This window comes from Ambystoma mexicanum, chromosome 14 (genome assembly GCF_040938575.1).
Source record: "Ambystoma mexicanum isolate Mex_15411 chromosome 14, UKY_AmexF1_1, whole genome shotgun sequence".
NCBI classification, from domain to species: Eukaryota; Metazoa; Chordata; class Amphibia; order Caudata; family Ambystomatidae; genus Ambystoma; species Ambystoma mexicanum.
In genome coordinates this window covers 10,831,117-10,849,590 of record NC_090940.1, presented here as the reverse complement: position 1 = coordinate 10,849,590, position 18,474 = coordinate 10,831,117, and the positions used below count along the sequence as shown (strand labels likewise).

The following is an 18,474-nucleotide window of genomic DNA, read 5'->3' as shown; positions in this document are numbered from 1 at the left end:
GGTGCCTGGCAAGTGCCTTTCCCATGCCTGCACAAAATCCCAAATCATTGCGATTGTCAATGCTTGTTTTTTTTAGAGCTTGAGCCCTGGTTGAAGGCCCAAAGGTGCCAGACAGTCTAGCAACCCTGAGCTTTAGCTGCACACTGGGCAAAAACAGTTCCACACATGTTATCCTAATGCTGTGTAGTATTCACGACATGTTTAAAGTTTTAATTGTTTATTAAAAGTAACAAGCTGAATAAGTCTCGAAAATCAAATATATACATTTGGAACACCACAGCAAGCACACACATGTGACTCTGCCCTTAACCAAGATGGCTGTCGGGGTGTACTGTCAGCCAGAATAAAAATGGCACTGGAGGCGGCAGCATTTCTTTGAATGATGAAAGGGAAACATCTACTGGCCAAGAAATACAGTAAATCTTGCATGACTTGAGCCACGGCATAATGGTCATTCATGGAGCCAAAATCACTGCCCTTTATCTACAGTAGGGGCTCTTCGAACAGCAAAAATACAAGATATGTACTGTGGTGGTGCAGACAACTATGGTAAGAGATATATTCATTGTGACAGTAGAAGTGACACCCTGGGAGGTTAAAGAGTGAGTATGCAGCATACGCAGAGAGACACCTGCTGAGGCCGTACACATCCCGAGAGGACACTAAGAGTGTGAGTGATTACTGTGAGAGACATCCCCTAAGGGCAAGGAGTGATATCCCGAGAGGTTGTTCAGTGAATAGGCAGGACCCTAAGAGTGTGAGCGATTACTGTGAGAGACATCCCCAAAGGGCAAGGAGTGACTTCCTCAGAGGTTGGTCAATGAATAGGAGTGACATCCTGAGAGGTGGATCAGTCGATAGGCAGGACTCTAAGAGTGTGAGCGATTACTGTGAGAGACATCCCCTAAGGGAAAGGAGTGACTTCCTGAGAGTTGGGTCATTTCATAGATGGCATGCTCAGAGTGTGCGAGGTTGGTGTGAGAGGCACCCATTGAGACAGTAGAAGACACATTCCCAGATGTGGGTAATTGTGTTGGTGGCAAGCTCAGAGTGTCAGAGAGATCTGCTTGAGCAGTAGTAGAGACACCCTAAGAGGAGGCCCGCTGCGCATGTGGCAAGCTCAGAGAGTGAGAGGTTAGTGTGAGGGTCACCTGCTTGACGCAGTAGTAGATACACCCTGAGAGGAGGCCCAGTGCGCATGTGGCAAGCTCAGAGAGTGAGAGGTTAGTGTGAGAGTCACCTGCTTGAGGCAGTAGTAGAGACACCCTGAGAGGAGGACCGGCTCAGAGAGTGAGAGGTTAGTGTGAGAGTTACCTGCTTGAGGCAGTAGTAGAGACACCCTGAGAGGAGGCCCCGTGCACATGTGGCAAGCGCAGAGAGTGAGAGGTTAGTGTGAGAGTCACCGTCTTGTGACAGTAGTAGAGACATCCTGAGAGGAGGCCCGCTGCACATGTGGTAAGCTCAGAGAGTGAGAGGTTAGTGTGAGAGTCACCTGCTTGAGGCAGTAGTAGAGACACCCTGAGAGGAGGCCCGGCTTAGAGAGTGAGAGGTTAGTGTGAGAGTCACCTGCTTGACACAGTAGTAGAGACCCTGAGAGGAGGCCCGCTGCGCATGTGGTAAGCTCAGAGAGTGAGAAGTTAGTGTGAGAGTCACCTGCTTGAGGCAGTAGTAGAGACACCCTGAGAGGCGGCCCGGCTCAGGGAGTGAGAGGTTGGTGTGAGAGTCACCTGCTTGAGGCAGTAGTAGAGGCACCCTGAGAGGAGGCCCGCTGTGCATGTGGCAAGCTCAGAGAGTGAGAGGTTACTGTGAGGGTCACCTGCTTGAGGCAGTCAAAGACACCATGAGAGGAGGCCTGCTGCGCATGTGTCAAGCTCAGAGAGTGAGAGGTTAGTGTGAGTCACCTGCTTGAGGCAGTAGTAGAGACACCCTGAGAGGAGGCCCTGTGAGCACGTGGCAAGTGCAGAGAGTGAGAGGTTAGTGTGAGAGTCACCTTGTTGAGACAGTAGTAGAGACAACCTGAGAGGAGGCCTGCTGCGCATGTGACAAGCTCAAAAAGTGAGAGGTTAGTGTGAGACTCATCTGCTTGACGCAGTAGTAGACACCCTGAGAGGAGGCCGAGCTCAGAGAGTGAGAGGTTAGAGTGAGAGTCACCTGCTTGTGACAGTAGTAGAGACACCTTGAGAGGAGGCCCACTGCGCATGTGGCAAGCTCAGAGAGTGAGAGGTTAGTGTGAGAGTCACATGCTTGAGGCAGTAGTAGAGACACCCTGAGAGGAGGTCCGCTGCGCATGTGGTAAGCTCAGAGAGTGAGAGGTTAGTGTGAGAGTCACATGCTTGAGGCAGTAGTAGAGACCCTGAGAGGAGGCCTGCTTCGCATGTAACAAGCTCAGAGTGAGAGGTTAGTGTGAGAGTCACCTGCTTGAGGCAGTAGTAGAGCCACCCTGAGAGGAGGCCCGGCTCAGGGAGTGAGAGGTTAGTGTGAGAGTCACCTGCTTGAGGCAGTAGTAGAGACACTGTGAGAGGAGGGCCGCTGCGCATGTGGCAAGCTCAGAGAGTGAGAGGTTAGTGTGAGAGTCACCTGCTTGAGGCAGTAGTAGAGACACCCTGAGAGGCGGCCCGGCTCAGAGAGTGAGAGGTTAGTGTGAGAGTCACCTGCTTGAGGCAGTAGTAGAGACAACCTGAGAGGATGCCTGCTGCACATGTGACAAGCTCAAAGAGTGAGAGGTTAGTGTGAGAGTCACCTGCTTGACGCAGTAGTAGACACCCTGAGAGGAGGCCCGGCTCAGAGAGTGAGAGGTTAGTGTGCGAGTCACCTGCTTGAGGCAGTAGTAGAGGCACCCTGAGAGGCGGCCCGGCTCAGAGAGTGAGAGGTTAGAGTGAGAGTCACCTGCTTGTGACAGTAGTAGAGACATCCTGAGAGGAGGCCCGCTGCACATGTGGTAAGCTCAGAGAGTGAGAGGTTAGTGTGAGAGTCACCTGATTGAGGCAGTAGTAGAGACACCCTGAGAGGAGGCCCGGCTTAGAGAGTGAGAGGTTAGTGTGAGAGTCGCCTGCTTGACACAGTAGTAGAGACCCTGAGAGGAGGCCTGGCTCAGGGAGTGAGAGGTTGGTGTGAGAGTCACCTGCTTGAGGCAGTAGTAGAGACCCTGAGAGGAGGCCCGGCTCAGGGAGTGAGAGGTTGGTGTGAGAGTCACCTGCTTGAGGCAGTAGTAGAGGCACCCTGAGAGGAGGCCCGCTGTGCATGTGGCAAGCTCAGAGAGTGAGAGGTTAGTGTGAGTCACCTGCTTGAGGCAGTAGTAGAGACACCCTGAGAGGAGGCCCTGTGAGCACGTGGCAAGTGCAGAGTGAGAGGTTAGTGTGAGAGTCACCTTGTTGAGACAGTAGTAGAGACAACCTGAGAGGAGGCCTGCTGCGCATGTGACAAGCTCAAAAAGTGAGAGGTTAGTGTGAGACTCATCTGCTTGACGCAGTAGTAGACACCCTGAGAGGAGGCCGAGCTCAGAGAGTGAGAGGTTAGAGTGAGAGTCACCTGCTTGTGACAGTAGTAGAGACACCTTGAGAGGAGGCCCACTGCGCATGTGGCAAGCTCAGAGAGTGAGAGGTTAGAGTGAGAGTCACCTGCTTGTGACAGTAGTAGAGACACCCTGAGAGGAGGTCCGCTGTGCATGTGGCAAGCTCAGAGTGAGAGGTTAGTGTGAGAGTCACATGCTTGAGGCAGTAGTAGAGACACCCTGAGAGGAGGTCCGCTGCGCATGTGGTAAGCTCAGAGAGTGAGAGGTTAGTGTGAGAGTCACATGCTTGAGGCAGTAGTAGAGACCCTGAGAGGAGGCCTGCTTCGCATGTGGCAAGCTCAGAGAGTGAGAGGTTAGTGTGAGAGTCACCTGCTTGAGGCAGTAGTAGAGCCACCCTGAGAGGAGGCCCGGCTCAGGGAGTGAGAGGTTAGTGTGAGAGTCACCTGCTTGAGGCAGTAGTAGAGACCCTGAGAGGAGGCCCGGCTCAGAGAGTGAGAGGTTAGTGTGAGAGTCACCGTCTTGTGACAGTAGTAGAGACACCCTGAGAGGAGGTCCGCTGCACATGTGGTAAGCTCAGAGAGTGAGAGGTTAGTGTGAGAGTCACCTGCTTGAGGCAGTAGTAGAGACACCCTGAGAGGCGGCCCGGCTCAGAGAGTGAGAGGTTAGTGTGAGAGTCACCTGCTTGAGGCAGTAGTAGAGACAACATGAGAGGATGCCTGCTGCACATGTGGTAAGCTCAGAGAGTGAGAGGTTAGTGTGAGAGTCACCTGCTTGAGGCAGTAGTAGAGCCACCCTGAGAGGAGGCCCGGCTCAGGGAGTGAGAGGTTAGTGTGAGAGTCACCTGCTTGAGGCAGTAGTAGAGACAACATGAGAGGAGGCCCACTGCGCATGTGGCAAGCTCAGAGAGTGAGAGGTTAGAGTGAGAGTCACCTGCTTGTGACAGTAGTAGAGACACCCTGAGAGGAGGTCCGCTGTGCATGTGGCAAGCTCAGAGAGTGAGAGGTTAGTGTGAGAGTCACATGCTTGAGGCAGTAGTAGAGACACCCTGAGAGGAGGTCCGCTGCGCATGTGGTAAGCTCAGAGAGTGAGAGGTTAGTGTGAGAGTCACATGCTTGAGGCAGTAGTAGAGACCCTGAGAGGAGGCCTGCTTCGCATGTGGCAAGCTCAGAGAGTGAGAGGTTAGTGTGAGAGTCACCTGCTTGAGGCAGTAGTAGAGCCACCCTGAGAGGAGGCCCGGCTCAGGGAGTGAGAGGTTAGTGTGAGAGTCACCTGCTTGAGGCAGTAGTAGAGACCCTGAGAGGAGGCCCGGCTCAGAGAGTGAGAGGTTAGTGTGAGAGTCACCGTCTTGTGACAGTAGTAGAGACACCCTGAGAGGAGGTCCGCTGCACATGTGGTAAGCTCAGAGAGTGAGAGGTTAGTGTGAGAGTCACCTGCTTGAGGCAGTAGTAGAGACACCCTGAGAGGCGGCCCGGCTCAGAGAGTGAGAGGTTAGTGTGAGAGTCACCTGCTTGAGGCAGTAGTAGAGACCCTGAGAGGAGGCCCGGCTCAGAGAGTGAGAGGTTAGTGTGAGAGTCACCGTCTTGTGACAGTAGTAGAGACACCCTGAGAGGAGGTCCGCTGCACATGTGGTAAGCTCAGAGAGTGAGAGGTTAGTGTGAGAGTCACCTGCTTGAGGCAGTAGTAGAGACACCCTGAGAGGCGGCCCGGCTCAGAGAGTGAGAGGTTAGTGTGAGAATCACCTGCTTGAGGCAGTAGTAGAGACCCTGAGAGGAGGCCCGCTGCGTATGTGGCAAGCTCAGAGAGTGAGAGGTTGGTGTGAGAGTCACCTGCTTGAGACAGCAGAAGAGACATTCTGGGAGGTGGGCGGATGAGTCTGCGGCAAGCTCAGAGTGTGAGGAATGAGTGTGAAAGACATCCCCTGAGACAGTAGAGAGAGATCCTGAGAGGTCGGCCAGTGAGTGGCATGGTGAGAGTCTGGGAGATTTTTGTGAGAAACACTGCTTGAGCCGTAGTAGTAGAGAACTCTAGAGGGGCAGGCACCTGCTAGAGACACCATCACATGGGCCTGCGAGACGAGAGCTCAGTAGGTGGCGCATGCGAGAGAGCAGGAGGCTAAGAGGGGCGTGGGAGAGAGCTCTGCATGGCCTCCAGTCCAGGAACTGGCCTCTGGGAACGGAAGCTGCTGCTGCAGTTATCATTTCCGGCGCTGGAGGGAGCTTTGGCTCGTGCCCCTGGAGCAGTCCCTGTGCAGCGCCCCCGTCCCATCTCTGCACACGTCTCTGCTTCTCTCATGTTTCTTGGGAACACCTGTGAGCCAGTCTCTTCGCTGAGAAATACCCCTGCAGCAGTCACTTCTGCGAGACTTCCTCCTGGCCCCGTGACGTCACGAGTCCCTCCATTGCCGACAGTCCTTGTCCTGGGTCATGCCTGCTCCGTGGACCGGACACATTCAAACATCTGAAATAGCAGAGCAGAGATTAGCCAAGCAATACACGTGTGGGATACACGCATATAACACACTGCAAGGCGGGGGCTCACCTATCACGGGGTATGGGGTGCATTCTTCCAAAGCAGAGCAGGGGGCCAAATAGTACTTTTATTTGATAAATCATGTTGCAGGCTTCAAATGGCCATTTAATAAAAGTACAAAATGAAGGAGTATTTTAAGTGTGGCCCATGTTTAAAGTATGTCTCTTCATTGTAATGAACAGACCATCCTCATTGAAAGCGCTGAAGACAATAAAGAGCAGATTCCCAATAAACGCATGGACCAAATATAAGGAAGGATGGTGGATGTGCAAAGGGAAGAATGGTGATTGTGCAAAGGGAAGGGTGGTGAATGTGCAAAGGGAAGGGTGGTGAATGTGCAATGCGAAGGGTGGTGAATGTGCAAAGGGAAGGGTGGTGAATGTGCAATGCGAAGGGTGGTGAATGTGCAAAGGGAAGGGTGGTGAATGTGCAATGGGAAGGGTGGTGAATGTGCAATGAGAAGGGTGGTAAATGTATAAAGAGAAGGGTGGTGAATGTGCAAAGTGAAGAGTGGTGAATGTGCAAAGGGAAGGGTGGTGAATGTGCAAAGGGAAGGGTGGTGAATGTGCAAAGGGAAAGGTGGTGAATGTGCAATGCGAAGGGTGGTGAATGTGCAATGGGAAGGGTGGTGAATGTGCAATGAGAAGGGTGGTAAATGTATAAAGAGAAGGGTGGTGAATGTGCAAAGTGAAGAGTGGTGAATGTGCAAAGGGGAGGATGGTGAATGTGCAATGGGAAGGATGGTGAATGTGCAAAGGGAAGGATGGTGAATGTGCAAAGTGGAGGGTGGTGAATGTGCAAAGGGAAGGATGGTGAATGTGCGATGGGAAGGGTGGTGAATGTGCAAAGGGAAGGGTGGTGGATGTGCAAAGGGAAGGATGGTGAATGTGCAAAGGGAAGGGTGGTGAATGTGCAATGCGAAGGGTGGTGAATGTGCAATGGGAAGGGTGGTGAATGTGCAATGGGAAGTGTGCTGAAGTGCTGAATGTGCAATGAGAAGGGTGGTAAATGTATAAAGAGAAGGGTGGTGAATGTGCAAGGTGAAGAGTGGTGAATGTGCAAAGGGGAGGATGGTGAATGTGCAATAGGAAGGATGGTGAATGTGCAAAGGGAAGGATGGTGAATGTGCAAAGTGGAGGATGGTGAATGTGCAATGGGAAGGGTGGTGAATGTGCAAAGGGAAGGGTGGTGAATGTGCAAAGGGAAGGGTGGTGAATGTGCAAAAGGAAGGGTGGTGAATGTGCAATGCGAAGGGTGGTGAATGTGCAAAGGGAAGGGTGGTGAATGTGCAATGGGAAGGGTGGTGAATGTGCAATGGGAAGGGTGCTGAATGTGCAATGGGAAAGGTGGTGAATGTGCAAAGGGAAGGGTGGTGAATGTGCAATGGGAAGGGTAGTGAATGTGCAATGGGAAGGGTGCTGAATGTGCAATGAGAAGGGTGGTAAATGTATAAAGAGAAGGGCGGTGAATGTGCAAAGTGAAGAGTGGTGAATGTGCAAAGGGGAGGATGGTGAATGTGCAATGCGAAGGGTGGTGAATGTGCAAAGGGAAGGGTGGTGAATGTGCAATGGGAAGGGTGGTGAATGTGCAATGGGAAGGGTGGTGAATGTGCAATGGGAAGGGTGCTGAATGTGCAATGAGAAGGGTGGTAAATGTATAAAGAGAAGGGTGGTGAATGTGCAAAGTGAAGAGTGGTGAATGTGCAAAGGGGAGGATGGTGAATGTGCAATGGGAAGGATGGTGAATGTGCAAAGGGAAGGATGGTGAATGTGCAAAGTGGAGGATGGTGAATGTGCAATGGGAATGGTGGTGAATGTGCAATGGGAATGGTGGTGAATGTGCAAAGGGAAGGATGGTGAATGTGCGATGGGAAGGGTGGTGAGTGTGCAAAGGGAAGAATGGTGAATGTGCAATGGGAAGGGTGGTGAATGTGCAATGGGAAGGGTGGTGAATGTGCAATGGGAAGGATGGTGAATGTGAAATGAGAAGGGTGGTAAATGTATAAAGAGAAGGGTGGTGAATGTGCAAAGGGAAGAGTGGTGAATGTGCAAAGGGGAGGATGGTGAATGTGCAATGGGAAGGATGGTGAATGTGCAAAGGGAAGAGTGGTGAATGTGCAAAGGGGAGGATGGTGAATGTGCAATGGGAAGGATGGTGAATGTGCAATGGGAAAGGTGGTAAATGTATAAAGAGAAGGGTGGTGAATGTGCAAAGGGGAGGATGGTGAATGTGCAATGAGAAGGGTGGTGAATGTGCAAAGGGGAGGATGGTGAATGTGCAATGGGAAGGGTGGTAAATGTATAAAGAGAAGGGTGGTGAATGTGCAAAGGGAAGAGTGGTGAATGTGCAAAGGGGAGGATGGTGAATGTGCAATGGGAAGGATGGTGAATGTGCAATGGGAAGGGTGGTAAATGTATAAAGAGAAGGGTGGTGAATGTGCAAAGGGGAGGATGGTGAATGTGTAATGAGAAGGGTGGTGAATGTGCAAAGGGGAGGGTGGTGAACGTGCAAAGGGAAGAGTGGCAAATGTGCAAAGGGGAGGATGGTGAATGTGCAATGAGAAGGGTGGTGAATGTGCAAAGGGAAGAGTGGTGAATGTGCAAAGGGGAGGATTGTGAATGTGCAATGGGAAGGGTGGTGAATGTACAAAGGGAAGAGTGGTGAATGTGTAAAGGGGAGGATGGTGAATGTGCAATGGGAAGTGTGGTGAATGTGCAAAGGGAAGGATGGTGAATGTGCAATGGGAAGGGTGGTGAATGTGCAATGGGAAGGGTGGTGAATGTGCAAAGGGAAGGATGGTGAATGTGCAAAGGGAAGGATGGTGAATGTGCAAAGGGAAGGATGGTGAATGTGCAAAGGGGAGGGTGGTGAATGTGCAATGGGAGGGATGGTGAATATACAAAAGGGACGAATGGAAATGTGGAAAGGGGGGATGGTGAAAGTGCAATGGGAAGGATAGTGAATGTGCAAAGGGAATGATGGACAATGTGCAAAACCAGTGCTACTCAGTGCCGGCTTCACAAATGCAAGGTAACTGGTTGCAAAAAAGAATAGGGATACTCCAGTTTGCATTTTCCATTGCGTACTGCAGTCATTGTGGTCTTTTGGGAGTTGCAAGGTAGCTTGCATGGAAAATCAGTTTCAGACCTTCCTTGCAACTCACACAGAAATGTATAAATGATTTCTGGCCACTCATTCAGGACCCACATCGAGGGAAGACATGAGGAGCTGAGTGGACATCTCTGTACTATACTCCCCCTCAAAGACCAAATAAGGGAGAGGGATATGGGGGTGGGCCAGGAGCAATCAGGCACAGCAAACTCTGGCATATGTCTGAATCTGCCCAAACCTGGCAAGCTCTAAGAAGGCACTGGCCTGTTGGCGAGTGCCTCGATTCCACCAAATCCCCCTCCACATCAACTTGCCCCATCTCCTTCCACCACACTCGGGATACGAGGCTGAATCGCTTTTCCTATGTCTCTCACTCTTCAACTCTCCGCTCAGCTTCACTAATAGTTGCAGTGCTCTCTAGAGATTCCTGTCGGGGCAGACTCCCTTTGTTTCCCAATAAACAGGTTCTCCCAAGAGACCAAGACACGTTGGGAAATGGTGGGCACACCTGGCACTGCCTGACGTGTAAGTGACTCGTTCCAAACCCTATTGATCTACAAGCGGCAGCCCGTCTGTTGGGAAGTCTGATGGTTTCGGCAGCCCGTCTGTTGGGAAGTCTGATGGTTTTGGCAGCCAGTCTGTTGGGAAGTCTGATGGTTTCGGCAACCCATCTGTTGGGAAGTCTGATGGTTTCAGCATCCCGTCTGTTGGGAAGTCTGATGGTTTCGGCAGCCCGTCTGTTGGGAAGTCTGATGGTTTCAGCAGCCTGTCTGTTGGGAAGTCTGATGGTTTCGGCAGCCCGTCTTTTGGGTAGTCTGATGGTTTCAGCAGCCCGTCTGTTGGGAAGTCTGATGGTTTCGGCAGCCGTCTGTTTGGAAGTCCAATGGTTTTGGCAGCCCGTCAGTTGGGAGTCTGATGGTTTCGGCAGCCCGTATGTTGGGAAGTCTGAGGGTTTCAGAAGCCCATCTGTTGGGAAGTCTGAGGGTTTCGGCAGCCCGTCTGTTGGGAAGTCTGATGGTTTCAGCTGCCTGTCTGTTGGGAAGTCTGATGGTTTCAGCAGCCTGTCTGTTGGGAAGTCTGAGAGTTTCAGCAGCCTGTCTGTTGGGACATCTGAGGGTTTTCAGGCATCCTCCCTTCCTACTAATTTCACCAACAGAGCATAGCTTTTAGACTACGTTCCTCACATAGTCCCGACTCTTATCTCTCTGGCAGAGTGGCCCACAGGGTGACTGGAAGGATCTTAAAACATGAAGTTACTCTGAGAGGCCTCATTGGTTGGGGCACGTCACTGTTCCTGCCATAGCTGACTACCTCAGCCCTACTGGTTTCTACCACTGGGTGTGAAACTGGGAGTTTCTCCATAGGTATTCCCAAAGGAACAATCTATGTTCACCCCTCACTCATCCTCACTAGAGGCGCATGAGACTGAGATGCCATGGAGAGGGCCGAGCAAGAGCCGAGCTTGGGGGTCTGCCCTGGCTCATAGGGCCAAACACGAGCGAGTCATCTACTCACTATTTCAGCACTTTGAGGCCAAAACAATGGCAGTAGATGCTATATAAATATCAAGTAAAGTAAACTAATATCCATGCCAGCATGCTCCATTCAATTCATGATAGGATAGTCCAGTCCTGTTTTTTTAATTTTATGTGTCCATTTTAGGACATTTTGTCCTAGATTTTTTATGGTGAATTCCAGGACTTCAAGTCCTAGAATGCAAAGGAACAAATCTGGGCTAATACACTGTAGAGAAGGAGCCAAGTGCCCCCACCTCAACCAGTTCGCCCATATTGCCTATATGTTGGGAGCCAGAGTTTGAGACACAAACAAAACCATTGAACATACAGATACCAAGGAGAATCCTGGAAGCAAGGTTCCCATTGAGAAAACCATATTTGTATATGAGACAGTATGATGGCCATTTGAATGAAATCCCGGAAGAAACAGGACAGCTGAATGGAAGAGAAGAATGGTGACGTCACTGTCACACGAAGCAAGCTGACATGAATAGAAGAGATGCAGAGACAGAGAATGAAGATATTCTATAAGGCATCAAGAAAGTATCAAAGATAAGTGACATCTTGGGCTCAAGATGAAGAACCTTATATTACAGAAACAATGACGATATCAAGTCAATTTACACGTGTACATATGCAAAGAAACACAAGCAGACAAAGTATTCTTGAGGCTAGATTTATAATGAATAGATTGCGGAATGCGCCAATGTATACATATGTAGGAGTAAATGAAGAATGGATGTTTCCACTACGTATTATAGCAGAGCTGAACTGAAAAAGGAAGGCATCTTTTCCAGTATGTCACAGTTAAAAACAATTAAATGATTTAGCAGGAGTGAAACTCAGAAATGGGAGGCTGGATGAGCCCAGGAAGCCAAGGATCATATCAGGCTGGGGTGAGCAGACACTGGATACAAGTTGTGTGAAAGAACGAAAATCCTGTTCCGAAGACATGGACAAAAACAAAAGAAGACATCAGAGGTCTATTAAAAATGTGTATTTTAAATGCACTAGAGCTCGATTTTGTGGTCTTCAGTCACATGGAAGGATGAAGTTGGACGAACATGACAACCACACCTACGCATGAGGGCAGAGCATGCCTGCACTCCCGTGAATTCTCCAGCGCACAACTACACTACCAAGGACAAGTTCAAAGCCTTAATTGACAGCAGACCATTGAGGTGATGATAGATGAATATGCTAATTGGTGGGAGGCTATGGTTAAGACTAGCTCACCAGCACCTGGAAGACCAGCCTGCGTGCTGCTGGCATGTGTGGAATAGTAGTGACGAAGGTTGGAATGCCAACTAATTTTAGGGGCCCTCGTGATTAAGGGTCCTATAGTTTGTGTAACCAATGGGACGACGTGTATTTAGTGAAATTCATGGTGACCTATTTAAGGGGAGGGCTTAGTTGCCCCACCTGATGTTAAGAAACCTATCACTTTCTTTCACTTTGTTAGAGTAGTATGGATCGTATAGTTAGATGCTCCTTTAGAACCAATTACAATAGCCACTAGGTTTATGCCACGTAGGATGATGTTAGAAAATATGTAGGTTGATGTCATCAATGACGATTGTGTGTTATAAAAGAATGTTTTTTTCAAGATGCATTGAGACGTCAGTTGAGGTCCATTGTACTCCCTGTTTTAGATCATTAATATTAAAACAGTTATCTTTTTGCCAGCGACCTGTGTCGTTTTTGATTATTGATGTTTGAGTAACTTCTGCACCCCCATCCACCCCTAAGTATTGCTGCCTCGTCTTAAAGGGCTGGATGGAAATGGGCATGTTCATATTTACGCTAATATGTGGTTATTTGTGGGTTTTAACAGTTAAAATAATACTGGCCAGATTATATGCCAACCTAAAAAATATGTAAATTCATACATTACTCAAAATGAGTACCATTGCAGCTTTTAGTTTCCTCAATCAAATAAACTTTAAAAAGGTTATGTTCTGAAAAAGATGCTATGATCCACAAAAGAAAACACCTTTTTAGTTTCTAAAAAGTACCAAAAAACAGCTACAGCATTGAGGCCTCAACGGGACTCCTGTCTGCCCGGATGCAGCCCTCCAAGAGGATGAATCCTGCTGGCCAGGGGCAAGGGCCGGGGGGGCAAGTGTCAATCTGACGCATTCTGCCCCAGACCAAAGAAACGTTTGTTGTCCTCCTCTTCTTTTTATTTAGTCACTGTGGGGGTAGCAGGTGGAGCAGACAAGCAGGTCTCCAGTTCTCCAACATATGCAGCTTCGTGCGATATTTTATCAGGAATGGCGTCAGGCAATGTGTAGTTCCAGTCTTCAGGCAATCTGCACTTCACATCTCCTGAGTAGTTACATGAGTATTTGGCAGGGGTAGAATAGCTTTTATTCAGACAGAATGCACCCAAAGTTTGGTTCGCCCCTGGATAGTTTACCTCACTGGTAGAAGGTGCGCAAGACCTACAAAGCTGAAACGCACATTTTAGTGAAAGTAGTGTCTGACACATAACGCTTCAATGGCCAATATGATCATGTGTGCTCCATCCTCGCTCCACAACACTCCGGTGCAGCAATGCTGTACTAGTTCTAGTCTCAAACTTCAACAGGAAACAGCAAGGAGGATCCTCTTTTTCAGTCTCAGTCACGCAACTATGAAACATCCTCCCCAAACCTCTCCACCTCGAAGTGAACACCTGACCTTCAGGAAACGGCTCAAGACTTGACTTTTCGACCACTTCGAAAGAAATTAAAGATAATAGCAATCGACTAAAGACTGTGCACCAGAAACGTGCATTACTTTAAGACAAGTGATTCTGAATTTCTCACAACCATCTTTGGGTATTCAATGTGATTGGTGGATACGCTGCTGCGTGACACTGCTGTGCACCAGAATCCCTGCAAAATCTACAACCATGAGCCAGGAAGCAACATCCTAACTCCCCTCCTCACCCCACCCCTCTCATCCCTCAGCTAACTCCACACTGCTAAAATCTTGCATCCTTACACTCGTTCAGGCGACCAACCAGGTTTAGTGCATTTAACAGACTCAGACTCTGTCCTTCTATCAACCACCATTCTGTCGATTTCTGCACTACACAATCCGGGGGCTGCCCATATGCTAACCGGCCCGGTCGGTACCAACCACAAACAACATAGAGATGTTCATATTGACACACTGGTAACGGGTACTTCTGACCTGCATCCACCAAAGGTTTCTGCATCTACCTTCCTGCTATCCGACTAAGACACCCTGCCCCGCTTTTTTCCAGAGCCATGTGCAGAGAGGCAAACATTATTGGTAGAATGGCACTATATAAGACCTTTACATTACATTATATATATCAACATCATCTTTTATCAATTAAAAAGCAATACTCATTCAAACAAATTAGTTCAACATAATAATCAGACAATGTACATTGTATGATCTCTACAATGCTATAATGGCATCTGAGTGAGTTTAAGTATTACTAGGAGGAGAGCACTGAGCAAGGGGTGGCATTATCAGGATAAGAGATCTAAGTGTGTTTGGGTATTACTGGGATGACAGCACTGATCAAGGTGTGGCGTTATCAGGAGACAGGATCTGAGTGAGATTGGGTATTACTTGGAGGAGAGCACCGAGCAAGCCTTGGCATTATCAGGAGAAGTGATCTGAGTGAGTTTGGGTATTACTGGGAGGAGAGCACCGAGCAAGGCGTGGCATTATCAGGAAAAGGGATCTGAGTGAGTTTGGGTATTACTGGAAGGATAGCACCGAGCAAGGCGTGGTATTATCAGGAAAAGGGATCTGAGTGAGTTTGGGTATTACTGGGAGGATAGCCCCGAGCAAGGCGTGGCATTATCAGGAAAAGGGATCTGAGTGAGTTTGGGTATTACTGGAAGGATAGCACCGAGCAAGGCGTGGTATTATCAGGAAAAGGGATCTGAGTGAGTTTGGGTATTACTGGGAGGAGAGCACCGAGCAAGGCGTGGTATTATCAGGAGAAGGGATCTGAGTGAGTTTGGGCATTACTGGGAGGAGAGCACCGAGCAAGGCGTGGTATTATCAGGAGAAGGGATCTGAGTGAGTTTGGGCATTACTGGGAGGAGAGCACCGAGCAAGGCGTGGTATTATCAGGAGAAGGGATCTGAGTGAGTTTGGGCATTACTGGGAGGAGAGCACCGAGAAAGGCGTGGTATTATCAGGAGAAGGGATCTGAAAGAGTTTTGGTATTACTGGGGGGAGAGCACCGAGAAAGGCGTGGTATTATCAGGAGAAGGGATCTGAGTGAGTTTGGGTATTACTGGGAGGAGAGCATCGAGTAAGGTGTGGTATTATCAGGAGAAGGGATTTGAGTGAGTTTGGGTAATACTAGGAGGAGAGCACTGAGCAAGGTGTGGTATTATCAGGAGAAGGGATCTGAGTGAGTTTGGGTATTACTAGGAGGAGAGCACCGAGAAAGGCGTGGTATTATCAGGAAAAGGGATCTGAGTGAGTTTGGGTATTACTAGGAGGAGAGCACTGAACAAAGCTTGGCAGTATCAGGAGACAGGATCTGAGTGAGTTTGGGTATTACTGGGAGGACAGCACTGAGCACGGCATGGTATTATCAGGAGAAGGGATCTGAGTGAGTTTGGGTATTACTAGGAGGAGAGCACTGAGCAAGGTGTGACGCTATCAGGAGAAGGGATCTGAGTGAGTTTGGATATTACTAGGAGGAGAGCACTGAGCAAGGCGTGGCATTATCAGGATAAGATATCTGAGTGAGTTTGGGTATTACTAGGAGGAGAGCACTGAGCAAGGTGTGACGCTATCAGGAGAAGGGATCTGAGTGAGTTTGGATATTACTAGGAGGACAGCACTGAGCAAGGCGTGGCATTATCAGGAGACGGGATCTAAGTGAGTTTGGCTATTACTTGGAGGACAGAACTGAGCAAGGCGTGGTATCATCAGGAGAAGGGATCTGAGTGAGCTTGGGTATTACTGGGAGGAGAGCACTGAGCAAGGTGTGGTATCATCAGGAACAGTGATCTGAGTATGGGTATTACAGGGAGGACAGCACTGAGCATGGCGTGGTATTATCAGGAGAAGGGATCTGAGTGAGTTTGGGTTTTACTGGGAGGACAGCACTGAGCAAGGCATGGTATTATCAGGACATGGGCATCTGAGTGAGTTTGGGTATTACTAGGAGGAGAGCACTGAGCAAGGCGTGGCATTATCAGGAGACAGGATCTAAGTGAGTTTGGGTATTACTTGGAGGGCAGCACTGAGCAAGGTGTGGTATCATCAGGAGCAGGGATCCGAGTGAGTATGGGTATTACAGGGAGGACAGCACTGACCACGGCATGGCATTATCAGCAGAAGGGATCTGAGTGAGTTTGGGTATTACTGGGAGGACAGCACTGAGCAAGGTTTGACATTATCAGGAGAAGGGATCTGAGTGAGTTTGGGTATTACCTGGAGGACAGCACTGAGCAAGACGTGGTGTTATCAGTGTCATGTCTCCCAGCACACATCTTCATATGTGTACAGCCGGAACACCAGCTAGTCCTCACCTACCTGATGCAGCGGACACCACCCACCAGGGCCCCTGTGATTCCCGTGCCCCTACACATGAGCGGCGGCGACGTCTCGCCAGACAGGGGAGGTTTATTGCTGGCGATCCGGGAGTTTTCCAACCCTCCTTGCCCTGGCAGCTGCCATGGAGACTTTCGCATGGCTGGTGCTGCCGCCAGGGCGCGCAAGGAAACTTGCGTCACGTGACGAGGTGTCTACAACAGCCTCTGTCAACATCGTGAGTCACGTGACCCAGATCCGCACGTTCCCCCGTGACCTGCGTCATGTGACTGCATCGCGCAGTTAAAAGGGTCGAGAAAACACGGAAGCAACGCTTCACAGCTGCTTTCTTCAAGGACTGTTTGGCGTTTTGGATACTCTTAGATTCCTCAAGTACTACGACCACGGAACGTTCCACAGATTGCTTTTGTCTTTGTCCCTGTAACTTCCTCGCATTGGTTACCTTCTGGAATATCAACTTTTGGACTTTGTTATTGCTATTGGCTCCCGACCTCGGATCTGTTTAACTGGACTGCCCAAGGATCATCCTGTGTACTGAACATTTGAACTCTAGGCTACTATTGGTTCTCAACCTAGGATCTGTTAACTGGACTGCTCAAGGATCATCCTGTGTACTGAACATTTGGCTCAGGTGTCTTCCATTACCCAGATTGTTGCTGGAATCCCGCCACACTGTTTATGCTGTCTGTCCCCTTCTGACTATCCTTTTCCATTAAGGCTCTTGTTCTCATCACACTTAGGTAAGCCTTGCTACGAATTCTCTATCCCACTGCATTACTGTCCATTTACGCTGTTTGACTAATTATTCATTGCCTTACAGTGGTCAGGGGGTCCTTCCAGCATTCCTGGATTGACGGCACTCTACGCCTGTGGCCTCAAAGATTGCACGGGTAGTGGTTTTTGGCTTTTCTACCTGTGTGGTACTTGGGGACGGAGGTAACATTAATCTGCACGACCATCAAGTACAGAAGAGTTATCAGGAGATGAGATCTGAGTGAGTTTGGGTATTACTAAGAGGAGAGCACTGAGCAAGGTGTGACATTATCAGGAGAAAGGATCTGAGTGAGTTTGGGTATTACTGGGAGGAGAGCACTGAGCAAGGCGTGGTATTATCAGGATAAGGGATCTGAGTGAGTTTGGGTATTACTGGGAGGAGAGCACTGAGTAAGGCGTGGTATTATTAGGAGAAGGGATCTGAGTGAGTTTGGGCATCACTAGGAGGAGAGCACTGAGAAAGGCATGGTATTATCAGGAGAAGGTATCTGAGTGAGTTTGGGTATTACTAGGAGGAGAGCACTGAGCAAGGTGTGACGTTATCAGGAGACAGGATCTGGGTGAGTTTGGGTATTACAAGGAGGACAGCACTGAGCAAGGCGTGGCATTATCAGGAGAATGGATCTGAGTGAGTTTGGGTATTACTGGGAGGACAGCACTGAGCAAGGCGTGGTATTATCAGGAGAAGGGATCTGAGTGAGTTTGGGTGTTACCTGGAGGACAGCACTGAGCAAGGCGTGGTATTATCAGGAGAAGGGATCTGAGTGAGTTTGGGTGTTACTGGGAGGAGAGCATTGAGAAAGGCATGGTATTATCAGGAGAAGGTATCTGAGTGAGTTTAGGTATTACTAGGGGGGAGCACTGAACAAGCCTTGGCATTATCAGGAGACTGGATCTGAGTGAGTTTGGGTATTACTAGGAGGAGAGAACTGAGCAAGGTGTGACGTTATCAGGAGACGGGATCTGGGTGAGTTTGGGTATTACTGGGAGGACAGCACTGAGCAAGGCATGGTGTTATCAGGAGATGGGATCTGAGTGAGTTTGGGTATTACTAGGAGGAGAGCACTGAGAAAGGCGTGGTATTATCAGGAGAAGAGATCTGAGTGAGTATGGGTATTACTGGGAGAAGAGCACTGAGAAAGGCGTGGCATTAACAGGAGACTGGATCTGAGTGAGTTTGAGTATTACTGGGAGGAGAGCACTGAGAAAGGCGTGTCATTATCAGGAGACGGGATCTGAGTGAGTTTGAGTATTACTGGGAGGAGAGCACTGAGCAAGGCATGGTATTATCAGGAGATGGGATCTGAGTGAGTTTGGGTATTACTGGGAGGAGAGCACCGAGCAAGGAGAGGTATTATCAGGAAAAGGGATCTGAGTGAGTTTGGGTATTACTGGGAGGAGAGCACCGAGCAAGGCGTGGTATTATCAGGAAATGGGATCTGAGTGAGTTTGGGTACTACTTGGAGGAGAGCACTGAGCAAGGCGTGG

At 49.4% G+C, this 18,474-nt stretch overlaps 1 protein-coding gene across 1 annotated transcript in view; it reads right to left on the bottom strand.

Moving 5' to 3' along the window:
• Positions 1–200: 200 nt before the first annotated feature.
• The window catches only part of CLEC14A (C-type lectin domain containing 14A), a 52,854-nt gene continuing 34,580 nt past the window's right edge, over positions 201–18,474 (bottom strand). The window contains exon 2 of the mRNA XM_069638408.1: positions 201–5,968. Within this exon, the coding sequence (XP_069494509.1) occupies positions 5,961–5,968 (8 nt within the window). The 3' untranslated portion in view covers positions 201–5,960. The remainder of the gene's footprint in view (positions 5,969–18,474) is intronic.